The sequence below is a fragment of the Heteronotia binoei genome, chromosome 1, assembly GCF_032191835.1.
Source record: "Heteronotia binoei isolate CCM8104 ecotype False Entrance Well chromosome 1, APGP_CSIRO_Hbin_v1, whole genome shotgun sequence".
NCBI lineage: Eukaryota > Metazoa > Chordata > Lepidosauria > Squamata > Gekkonidae > Heteronotia > Heteronotia binoei.
The window spans coordinates 99,668,607-99,680,490 of NC_083223.1; the positions used below are offsets into that span (position 1 = coordinate 99,668,607).

At 38.5% G+C, this 11,884-nt stretch overlaps 1 protein-coding gene across 1 annotated transcript in view; it reads left to right on the top strand.

The window, feature by feature from the left end:
- The window catches only part of LOC132585063 (coiled-coil domain-containing protein 162-like), a 53,742-nt gene extending 44,807 nt beyond the window's left edge, over positions 1 to 8,935 (top strand). The window contains exons 11-15 of the mRNA XM_060256856.1: positions 4,118 to 4,327; positions 4,627 to 4,747; positions 5,520 to 5,582; positions 7,712 to 7,845; positions 8,885 to 8,935. Of these exons, the coding sequence (XP_060112839.1) occupies positions 4,118 to 4,327; positions 4,627 to 4,747; positions 5,520 to 5,582; positions 7,712 to 7,845; positions 8,885 to 8,935 (579 nt within the window). The remainder of the gene's footprint in view (positions 1 to 4,117; positions 4,328 to 4,626; positions 4,748 to 5,519; positions 5,583 to 7,711; positions 7,846 to 8,884) is intronic.
- Positions 8,936 to 11,884: the final 2,949 nt, after the last annotated feature.

Below are 11,884 nucleotides of genomic sequence, written 5' to 3' on the forward strand. Positions count from 1 at the left end.
CCTCCTTTATCTGGAAATATAAAAAGCCTAGAATCAAAGTTTCAACTTTATGTCCATCAAGACAAAAAGGTGGCCTAGCAGTTCCCGACATTGCAAAGTATTATAAAGCTACTATTTTATCCCAGATGACCAAAATACTGTACCAACATCCCCCACCGCCATGGACGCCCATAGAGGAAGCTCACTTTACCCCACTGAAATACTACGAACTACTATGGTTTAAGAAAAATGAACGCCCACCGTGGCAATTTATGAACCCATTCCTCAGGGCGCTCTTGTCAGTATGGGATTCGGAGCGTTATTTTCTAGCTCCAGGTCTCTCTACCATCTCATCCTTTGTAGGACAAAAATATTTCCTCCCTGCTCAACTACCCTTCTCTTTCAAGGTCTGGAGAGACTCCTCAAAAGTTTTTTTCTTTAATCTTCTTTCATCTTCTAAACAACTTCTACCTAAAAATGACCTAGACCAAGTTTTGACCAAGCCAGCACCTTGGTTTGAATACTTTCAAATCAGGCACTTTCTTCAGGACCCTAATGTGATTTCTTCATTTTCTCGCCCTTCATCTGACTACGAATATCTGGTTCTTCATTTTCACGAAGAGAGAACGCCTAAAAGTCTCATTTCACGGCTGTATCGAATCCTGTTGTCCAAACTTGAAGCAACCTTACCCTCTTACACCACTCAATGGCATAAAGACTGTGGCATCACCCTTTCCCCCGACCAATGGGATTCTATATGGGCTAGTGATGCCCTACAATCTACTATTATAAATATATCTCAACAAAACTTTAAATTGATTGCACGTTGGTACCTTACTCCTAACCAGTTCTCCCATATGACCCAGTTAGGCTCTTCAGACTGCTGGAGAAACTGTGGGCTCAAAGCCTCTTATTTTCACTGTTGGTGGGACTGCCCTAAAATCAGATCATTCTGGACCTCAATTTGTGCCCATCTCTCCTCCCTAGTTGGGGTCCTGATCCCAGATGACCCATCAAGGATACTTCTTAATCATTGGTCTGATACCCGTCTCTCACCTTCTAAAAAATCCTTGATAGTTAAACTCCTGACAGCGGCTAAAACCACGATCGCGCAGTCCTGGAAAAACACATCGAATTTGACACTTGACAACTGGCTACTTAAGGTCTGGGAACACATTGTAATGGATAAAATTCAGGCAGCCATAGACCACAAAGATCCATACCAAGCCTACGCTAAATATCTGGCAATTTGGCTTCCCATTCTGGAAAAGCTTGACACCGATCCATTTTATGCTAACTCTTATTCTAAAAATAAAATGTATAAGGATTTCCTGTTGTTATAAAATTTGTTTTTTAACAAGTTAATTTCAAGTTACTTAAAGGGTATTATATCTTCCTTTTTCCTTTCCCTGATCTTATTTTATTTTTAAATACTGTGTTATAACAACTATAATTATTATTACCTTCTGTTTGTATTTTGTTTATTTTGTTTTTTAAATGTTGTTGGTTTTGCTCTGTATTTTGTCTATTAAGCTTACGACGTTATCTCTGTTAATTTTCACGGTAAACTTCTTGTGTTATGGATTGTAAGCTACTTTTATACCTCAATAAAAATGTTTAACTTGGGAAAAAAAAAAGATTGTTTGAATGCTGCCTATTTATTTATTTATTTATTATTGTACTGAAATAGCACCTGTTATTTTAACCTAACGTTTTTATATTGTAAGCCGCCCTGAGCCTGCTTCGGCGGGAGGGCAAGATATAAATCAAATAAACGAACTAACAAACTATCTAGGATACAATAGAGGAGAAGAGAACAATGTAAGCTGCTTTGTGTCCTCAAAGGGGAGAAAGGTGGAGTATAAAGGAACTAAAATATAAATAAGGGTATAGAAGTCCTACTATTTATATCAATCAAGAGCACACAAGGAAACAAAATGCAATACAACAATTACAAATGTATGTCAGACTGTGGCTAGTTCTTATGAACCAGGAGTCCCCAATATAGTGCCTGTGGATTCCAAAGTTGCCCATCAGGTGCCTGTCAAATGCTTTTACCACTTGGGTGGGTCAGGTGTAGCTGCTTCTCAGCATTGGCTACGCAGATTAAAAGGCATCATGTTAAGCAGAGTTTTAATCTGAAATGTTGAAGAGTTACTTTTAGGCTTATATATCGCATTCATCCTTGCCATTTTGTTGTCGGCTCTGCCTCTTGCAGCACCCATTTTTGTGACTGTGCCCACTGCCGTTGGCCAGAATTCCAAAGGTTCCAAAGTTGTGGACCCCTCTTATAGACCTTAGGTTTTAATAAAAGTGGAAGCTGTTATGATTAAATTAGAAATCAGGCCCATGTAGACAATGTTATCCTGCTGCAAGGACAGTTATTAAAGCTTTTAGAAATCTTTAACGAGGCGATTCTCCTTCAGATGTACATTGCCATAATGTGGTAAATAGATATTTCTGTGTTAGGTTTGCCAGGACTGATTACTTTTTACTGAAGAGATCAGCTTGTATTGCCATCGTTTTGAAATTAAAACCACCTAAAGTGCAACACTAGGAAAGATAACATTAATTATCCATACCAAATTTACTTTGTAGATTTTTACAAACAAGCTGCTGCTTTACATCCCTACCAACATTTCAGATGAAAATAGCATTATTTTGTGTTTGAGCAGGCAGGGCTGTGGGAGGGGTCTGGCATCCTAGCACTGGGATCTGGTAGATGCTGGCTGGGCCAACTCTTCTGCCATGAACAGAAAGCAGGAACTGCTTGCAAAGAAGCATTTCCAAGACAAAAGCAACAAGGCAAGTAAAATATATATAATATATACACATACATGCACTACGTTACACTAATAACCATTTATAGGATATTGGTCTCAGTTTATTGCTCAGAAACTGAGGCCCAACAAAAGTAACTAGCCAGTGTCTCAATGACACTGAGTTTTTAACCAGGAATCACAACTAGTGCCTTTCAGCAGATGTCAAGCAGTGTTCCCTCTAAGCTGAATTAGTGGAAGCTAGCTCACAGATTTTTAGCTTCCAGCTCACACATTTTTGCCTTAGCTCAGGAAGGATGACTCCAAAGCACACTGATTTATGCAGTAGCTCACAAAGTAGAATTTTTGCTCACGAGACTGCAGCTTAGAGGGAACATTGATGTCAAGTACTTTTTCCTCCGTACTGAGCACTTACAGAATCTCTCACACACCTTGAACTTAGAATTAAAAAGCAGGGCTCACAGAACAATGGCATAATTCCCACATCAGTTAAAGCACCACTGATTCTTCATTAAATGACCTCATAGCCAAGGCCTTCAAACCACAAAAAGAGAACTCATGCAAACTGTTCTGTTCCATTCAGTAATATGCTCATTTCCCTAACATTGTTAAGCAACGCTTCCTAAAAACATGCCTCCCCTCCAGAACAGCTGTACAATCCCTCTCATTCTAGGCAGACTCTCTATACTGCTACTTAATTTTTGTCTGTACCAATGGATATTTGGCCCAGGACAAAGCAAATTACTTGGTCCTCCTGCACACACACCCTTTGCACACATACAGAACAAATACATTATTTAAAAAAGGAACTGTATACTCCCTCTCTCCCTCTCCTGCCCTGAGATTAATCTTTTTCCCCGCTCCAGTAAATCTCACTTGCATCTCTGATCAGCTTTTCCAGTCTTAGCAAAATGACATTTTTAAAAATTTGGATTTAATAGTGAACTCTTGGTGCAAAAGAGGGGAAAATAAGGAAATTTTAAAGCATTATGTTTCTGTTTTGTTGCATATTTCACCAATTTAATTATGTGATAACTGTTGAGTTATGGTGATACTGAAAAACATGTGACATATATATATACACACACACACATACACACACCACTTTGAACCTTTACCATTTTTATATTACTTTTACTGTTTTAGTCATTTTTAAAAATCTTGTCATTGGATACAATTCTGAATCCCTGGTATTTTTACTGATCTCTGATATGCTTACTTTGGGATATAAATTTCTTTGGAATCACATGTTTGAGAAAAGATGTGATATACATTTTGGAAAGACATTAATCCCAGTAAATATATTTTCTCTCACATTACAGTTGACGTTTACTTAATTTGTTGCTTGACCTGCATAGGACCACTTGCTACATGAGGCAGAGCACAGGATGGATCAAGAGGTCCACAGAAGGCAGAAACTCGATCAGATTAAGACAGACAATTTGGATAGGATGCTGGAGTATCTTGAAGAGAGAGAACAGAGACTTCAGTGCTTGTCAGCAGAAGCTGAGAAATCCTCAAAGACAAGACAGCTTCAAGGAAAAAAAGCAAAAAAAGAAATTCACCAAGTAAGGCCATAAATAACATCTCAGTGTTTAATAATAAAAGAAACTGTTCAGCAAAATACATACCAGCATTAATTTAGTGATAGTAAAAAAAATCCTCTTGGTTGCTCTGTATAGAGCTTTATCATTTATTATTTTCAATTTATAACCTGCCCTTCCCTCAACAGGCTTTGTAAAGAACCTTTCATGGGCAAGGTTAGCAGTTTCCTGTTCCTTTTTCTACTCTATGCATGACTTTCATGAGACCATAAGGTTGAGGGGTTTGGAATGGTTTTATTTGCATTAAAATATATCTTTTTAAGATAAGAACCCGACTGACCCAGGAGCGCAATTTAAAACTTGACGCCTTCCAGATGGTGGACAAGCTCCAGAGTAAGCTTTATGACATGGAAGCTGCAGCATCCCAGAGCAATTTCTCTACAGGTATGAATGTAGTTTGTATGATATCAGCCTGGACTACAAATGACTGGCAGTTGCAGGGATATCTGTCAAAGTTATGTTTTGAATAAATAGTGATTGGGGAAGGCCTCAGTCTTGTGCAGACAATAGGTAGCAGCAATGAGAACCGCTAGTTCTTTCTCTTTCAGCCGTTCTTCTATTCCAGGGGTGGCCAATGGTAGCTCTCCAGATTTTTTTGCCTACAAGTCCCATCAGCCCCAGCCATTGGCCATGCTGGCTGGGGCTGATGGGAGTTGTAGGCAAAAAACATCTGGAGAGCTACCGTTGGCCACCCGTTTTATCCTACTCCAGTCTTCTCCCAGGCCACACCTAGATCATTCTTCCTCTGCTGCCGCCCCCCCTTCCCTGAGAATTAGCTGCAAGGTGAGGTATTTTGATTGGGAAAATCTCAGTCTTCTACAGTTAACTGAAATAATGGGGAAAATACATAACAGTGCAATCCTATCCAAAGTTTCTCCCATTTAGAGCAACTTGATTTAGACTGGAGTAACTCTGCAGTTCACACATTCATTAAAGGTGGAACACCAGTCATTCTTATAATTCAGAAATTATTTGTTGACATTTTTCAATAAGATTGTGCATTTTAATTACTAGGCATGTCTTGTGCACAAGAAAAATCAGGGTTGAGACATGAGATAAATGCTTAGTTAAAGTTTACTTAACCCTAGAGTTTGTCCTATTCTGTATACATTTTCCTCCTCACAGATTATCTAACATAGTGGTATTACTTTCACAGGTCTAAAAAGGAGGTCGCCTAATCTTTCACACAGTGCCAACAGCATAAATCGTTCTTCTCCAGGTAACAACATACTAAAGTTCCTGCAACAGCTCCAGTTCTTTAGCAAGAGCAGATGCTTTTCAAAATTTTAAACTCCAAGCTGAAAGTTGTAGTTGTGTAAAAAAATAATTGTGGAAATAACCGACTTATTCTGCTAAACTTCCTTATATTCATACCAACTTGTTTGCCAATGAGCCCATTCTTGCAAAGAAATGTGGCGATGGGTATTATCAAGTTGTACTCAGTTCACCTGGAGAGCTGAACGTATGCCCTCACCATACATCTAACCCCTCTTTGGCTGTTTGTTGCACAACTGATTAGTGGCAGGCAACTTTCTCAAGGAAGCCCTATTCAAAAACTTTTAAGCAAACCAAGTAATGGTATACACTTTAACTTTCAAAAAATCAATGCAAGCCTCAGCTGCAAGTGTCCATTCCATGCTTGTTATGTAAGTGGTGCTGATGATGCAACCAGATTTTGATTGGTTCAATTTTCATTCAGATCTTTTCCATGTTGATTGCCTGGGTATTTTGGGAAAAGGTGCCAATTAAGTCCTTTGGGGGAACTAGTATATATGCAAAGGAGTAGTATCAGAATACAGTTATTCTGTAAACAGTTACCATGATTCTTTTAGCAATTCCAGGCCTGTCTCCTGCAAGAGGGATGAAGAAGGAAGAAAGCAGGCAGTATTTGAGAATAGTCTAGCAAGGCAAAGCATTGTGAACCTTTTTCCTTTCTGTAGTCTCAGGAACTGGTACTTGCAAATGGAAACACAGTAGTATACCAGGCAGTTCCTTAGCATTCCTACCCTTTACATTGGCACTTACCTTATGCTTTGTTACATGACAAAATATTCTTCAGAAAGGTTTGTAAGTGAAACACATTTTGAGTTCTCTTCCATGAATTATTTTGCTTCAAAACTTCTGACAGGAACCCATACAACTGTATCACACTGCAAATTCCTAGCCCCCATGCAGATAAGCAAAAGCAAGAGGGACATAGAAAAGGGAGACTAAGGGTGATTCCGCATTAGCCTTTGCTCCGGCTCCGACGCTGTGTTTCCGCCCAGTTATTTCGTCATAATTCCACAATTTTACTCCCTTTGAAAATTATGCAATATTTTCCTGAAATTGATTTTTTAAAAAAACAACTCGTTTCACGTTACAACACGAAAACAATATAACGATGTAACGCTATTTTCTTTTCCCGAATGCATCACTTACTTGCACCCGCCCCCCCTTTTTTACTGTATTCCACGTGAATTTGATGTGCCATTGCATTGTGATTATGTTCTCCCTCCCTCCGAAAAAAATCAATCCTGACTGCTGTATTTTTTTCCAAATAAGATCATTGCAACGCAACTAAATAAAAAGTGATGTTGCACGAACTACTTTAAACATGCATGATTGCCACCTTTATCGATCCCCCCCCCCCATGGCCTCAAACAGGAGCAGAAATTTGATTGTTTACAGCTTTATATTTTTGATAGGTTGGGGAAACTTTCTCCCTTAACCCCTCTGCATATTTCTTCCCCCCCCTTTCACACATCTGTTTGTAATTTGTTATAGGTTTTAACGGAAAACTATGTGCTTAACATTCAGCGTGTGTAGATAAAAACGGTGGATCGCCGACTCAGATTTCATGGGGCTTAACCTGCCAATGGCAGGGCGAAAGGAAAACACATGACTTTGCCAGTATTATGCCTCTGGCATTACGTTTTAATGCAAACAAAGACGTTATGTTGTAACGCAAATACGCATGCGTGTAAAAAAAAAGGGGGAAACGTATGAGGGAGGGGGAAACTCTGGGAGCAGCGGTAATGCGGAATCAGAAAATATGGAACAGATTGGGAATTGAATCCGGGGGAAATCCTCTAATGTGGAATCGGGATATCTGGCCCGCATGGAACAACACCGGAGCGAAAGGAGGGCAAATGTGGAATCAGCCTGAGTCTTCACATCAGGGAAAACCCCTAGATGTGCAGATAGTTTTGTCTGGCTTGTCTCCCATCCCCTCCACCCTCAAAAAAGGGATCACTGCCGTTTGACTTTTACTTCTTCCCACTGCTTGTCTAAAGCAGCCAGTTTTCAGCACCTTCCTAGGAATCAATCAGTTGACAATATCTAGCAAGCTGTTCTTATATGTTTTAGGGTCTACATCATGGATTCAGAACACAGAAATATCAACGTTGGCATTAACCAGGCATTTCAAGCAGCGCTTTTTGACTACTGACTCTATGCATAGGATCATCAGTGCAACTGAAGAGAGTGAACGACCTAAAACAGTGAGTAGGGATGGTTTTTGAAGAACAAGAAGTGTTAGCAAGAATCTCTGCTGTATGATGAAGTGAACGTCATATACTGATGTTTTTATGAACACTGAATAGAGCTACAGAAAATCATCTGTGTATGGAAGCAGCCTTAGGTGACTGGCTTTACCCTTCTTCCTGGGTGTTGTCATCTAATAGTGTTACTATAGGTCAGCTTCTGCAGTTTTCAGGGGCCAAAACCTCATAATCCATTAGTATTTTATCCATGAAGACACAGATGTGTATAATACATTTATTTATATTGCTAGGTACCACCAAATGGATGGAGAAACAGAATAGTAGATGCTCTCTTGCCAAATCTTACAGAAAACCCCCATTCTATCCTACCTATGCAGTTCTATGAAAAGAGGAAATCTCAACACTGTCCACTAGGGCAGCCACATCAGTAAGCAGAAAGTACTCCAGCTGGAAACTTTTGTACTGGTGGGATCTGCAAAAGGAATCTGTAGAAAACTGAAGAAATACCATCGCCACTAAAACATATAACAAAGTGATTAGCACCGAACTAATTTTTATTGTTTTAATTATAGAATGTGTAATTTTATAACTTGTACTGCTTTTAATTGTTTATTGTGATTTTATATTGTGAGCTGCCCTGAGCCTGCTTCGGCGGGGAGGGCGGGATATAAATAAAATAAAAATAAAATCTGTTAAAAAAAAGTTCTTATCCCCCACACCATTTTTTCTAGTGGATTTAAAAAATCTGCCAAGAATGAAACTTATGAATTGCCACAGTACATCTGCTCACAGTATGTTCAGGCTGTTTCCATGAAGGCAATGTAAAATTGCATCAAGCTATGGTATAGCATAATGCATCATCTTGCTTCCCCCCCCCCCCGAGGCTTGCATGCAGGAGCCCAATCCACATGTACACAGGGCAGGCTTACCATGAACAAGGCCTGAGCTGCCCACAGCTTTCAAAAACAGAGTAGAGATCAAGATACCATCAGCAGAAAATGTATTAGGCTAACAATCTTTCCTCCCTGTGTGCCAGAACTTTGACCTGCACAAGGAGAGCAAGATTGTATTCCTCCTCTGCACCTAAAATACTACAATCAAAATAGTTTTGAAACTAAATTCTCAAAATGTTTATGTAATCACCATTCAGCACATACTCCAGTTGCAAATTTATGGACAGATGCACAGAAACACTTTAGTAATCATTTATTATTTTTGGTTTTGTGATTATAAATTTGCATTTCTTCTACTGAGGACAACACATATGCAATACGGTAAGGTCTGAACATTCCATTCCTGATGCAATATACTTGCACACCTGGGGTTTTGAAACAGATGAAGCCTGAAAGTCACAATTTACTGCTTTAGAAAGGCCATATGATTAACTGTTCATCAACACATATAGGTTTTTAAAATATTCTTTAAAACCTCTTCAAACAAGAGACAGATGTGAGTTATCCTAGGTATTTGCAAGTTAGCCAGTTTCCAAAACTGCAAACAAAACACTCAACCATCCATTTATAGAAGGATAAGTGGCAAGCCCTCAATCTTAGCCTAAATTTTGGTAAGCTGCTGATCAAACATGGTCTAGATAATCAAGTATTTATGCCACTGCATGAAGACAGTTATCCTGAACACTACACACAAAGGTATATGCTAGCCAAGTAGAAAATGCAAACTTCCTGAATAGAACGAGTGGCACCTGAATTTCCTAAAGTCCTTGGAAAATCGCAATTGCTGGCACTGGGGCAAGTTTAGTGACTAAGTCTCCCCTCCTCACATTTCTTCAGACATGAGGCCAATCATTAAGAAAGTTTAAGGCACTTAAAATAGAAGTCATAATTTTAAGAGCAGCACAGAACACATGGCTGTTTGATGTTGTTCGAACAGCAACTATTCTTGGGTCAACAATAATATTGGCTTAATTTTCAGTTATGAACATGTATGTGGCACTGTTTCTGTCTTGAACCCTTCTGCTGTAAGAGTGAGAAAGAGCCAGTAAGGAATCAACACTTAATTGCTTTTAAGAATCTACTTATCTTATGGATAAGCTTATGGAGGGGTATACATATCCTTTTCAACAACTGCCACCCCTTTAGAAGTGCACAAGTTTATACCTATACCTATTATACTTTATCCTATGTTTAGGTCCTCACCTTAAATTTATGAACTGTAAGAGATAGGAAACTAAATTAAGTGACTGTTGCAAGGCCATAAATACCACCCAATTCAGACACTGACTTGGTCAATTTACTGTTTAATACACCTGAGCTGATTGTCTTATTTTGAGTGCATTTGCCTGAAAGTTTAAATTACAGTACTATTACCTATGTATTCTTATAAACAAACTTTTATGCAACGTTATTGAAGTGACTATTCAAACCAGAAGGGCTAGCGACATAACATACTTTCCCCACGATAAGCTAAAACCCAGATATTGCTATTGAGCAAATTCCTAGGTAACCTCCTCTAGTTTCACAAGGGCTCATCCAGGAGCAGCACAACAGTGAACCCATAAACTGAATTTCTACCATTTTAAGCTATGTTCATCATAACCTGCAAAATAAACATCGATCTGAAGCTAAAGTAGCTCCAAGTGCTCAATCTGTTTAAAGATATTGCTTTATGGGGACAGAAAATCAAGTGTATTAGTTACAAAGCCATCAAAAATTACAGTAACTTTGAAATATCCAACAACAGTGAGCACTAAGAGCACCAACTGAAAATAGTACTCTCAATAGAGAGAATGCTAATGGTACTTTCCAAGGCAGGTAATTTAAAGGCTATGAAGACATGGCAACAGAAGTAGCATGTGAATAAAGAGAACAGCTGTCTCTTTCCATGTCCATTTTCTTTAAAATTAAGGATGAGCATAATTCTCAAGTTTGTATCTACTAGAAAAACATGTGCTGAAAGTAGAATGACATTCACTGTACCTAAAACAAATAAAATGTCACAAACATTTTAGTTTGCAGCCTAGTCATTAAGGCACTGGTCTTTCTCCCCCACACACAAAGGAAAAAATGCATCTTTTGTTCACCAACATCTTCCTATGTCTCCTTTAATAAGGATGCAGTTTTCTTTCAGTTACTATCCAATATAGAAAAATATGGGCTTCCATAAAAAGGGGGAGAAGAGATAGCATCTACTTTGACAAATCTATCCCAGTGAACTAGCAATACACTATATAAGCTATAGTTTTCACACAAATAGTGTCTTATGCCAAATCATCAGTAGTTCACATTTTAATAACATCATAAAGGGATACTAAAACTAAGGCTAGCTAATTTAACCACTGCAATTATCTACTGAGACACTGCTGCCATTGAATACAAATCTACATTTGGCATGTCAGGTACAGCAAAAAGGTTCCACAGCAGCCAAAGTAATTTAATACAGCCAATAGGGGTTCATGCAGAATATTGTATTCTTGCAGATTAAGACATGATTCACACAACCTTCTTCTTCCAAGCATGTTGCAAAAATATTCTTTTAAATAAATCTTGAGGAATAAGAATATTTTGAATTGCAGTCTTCTATGTGGAATAAAGGATGTTTTGATTCATCTAACCACAGATGTTGAGCTATGAGTCCACTGAAAAGCAACATCCTAGAGGGTATGGTAGTTTTGATCTTTGGACTTGCAAAATTTATACAGGAAGAAGATTACAGCTTGAAGACCCAGCACAAGGACAATCCCACCAATAAAACTGGAAGCATCAAACGTAGATTTGCGGGGTGGTTGCGTGCCTGCCAAAAAAAGATTAGGGTTTGGCTATTAAATCATATTGCTTTTTGAATCCTCTTTTCATTTTATAAAATCCAAGCCCCATATTGTAGCTACCATTCTATTAATCAATCAATCTTTATTGCATTAGCAACAAAATGCCATAGCAACCAACAACCAGACACAACATTAAAAAAACCCTCAATAAAACATTCAATACAACAATAGAAATATTAATCATGATAAAATTTAGGCTGAATTATCAATACAATTTATCCAATGACATCCTAAGAAAACAACCCACAGTGG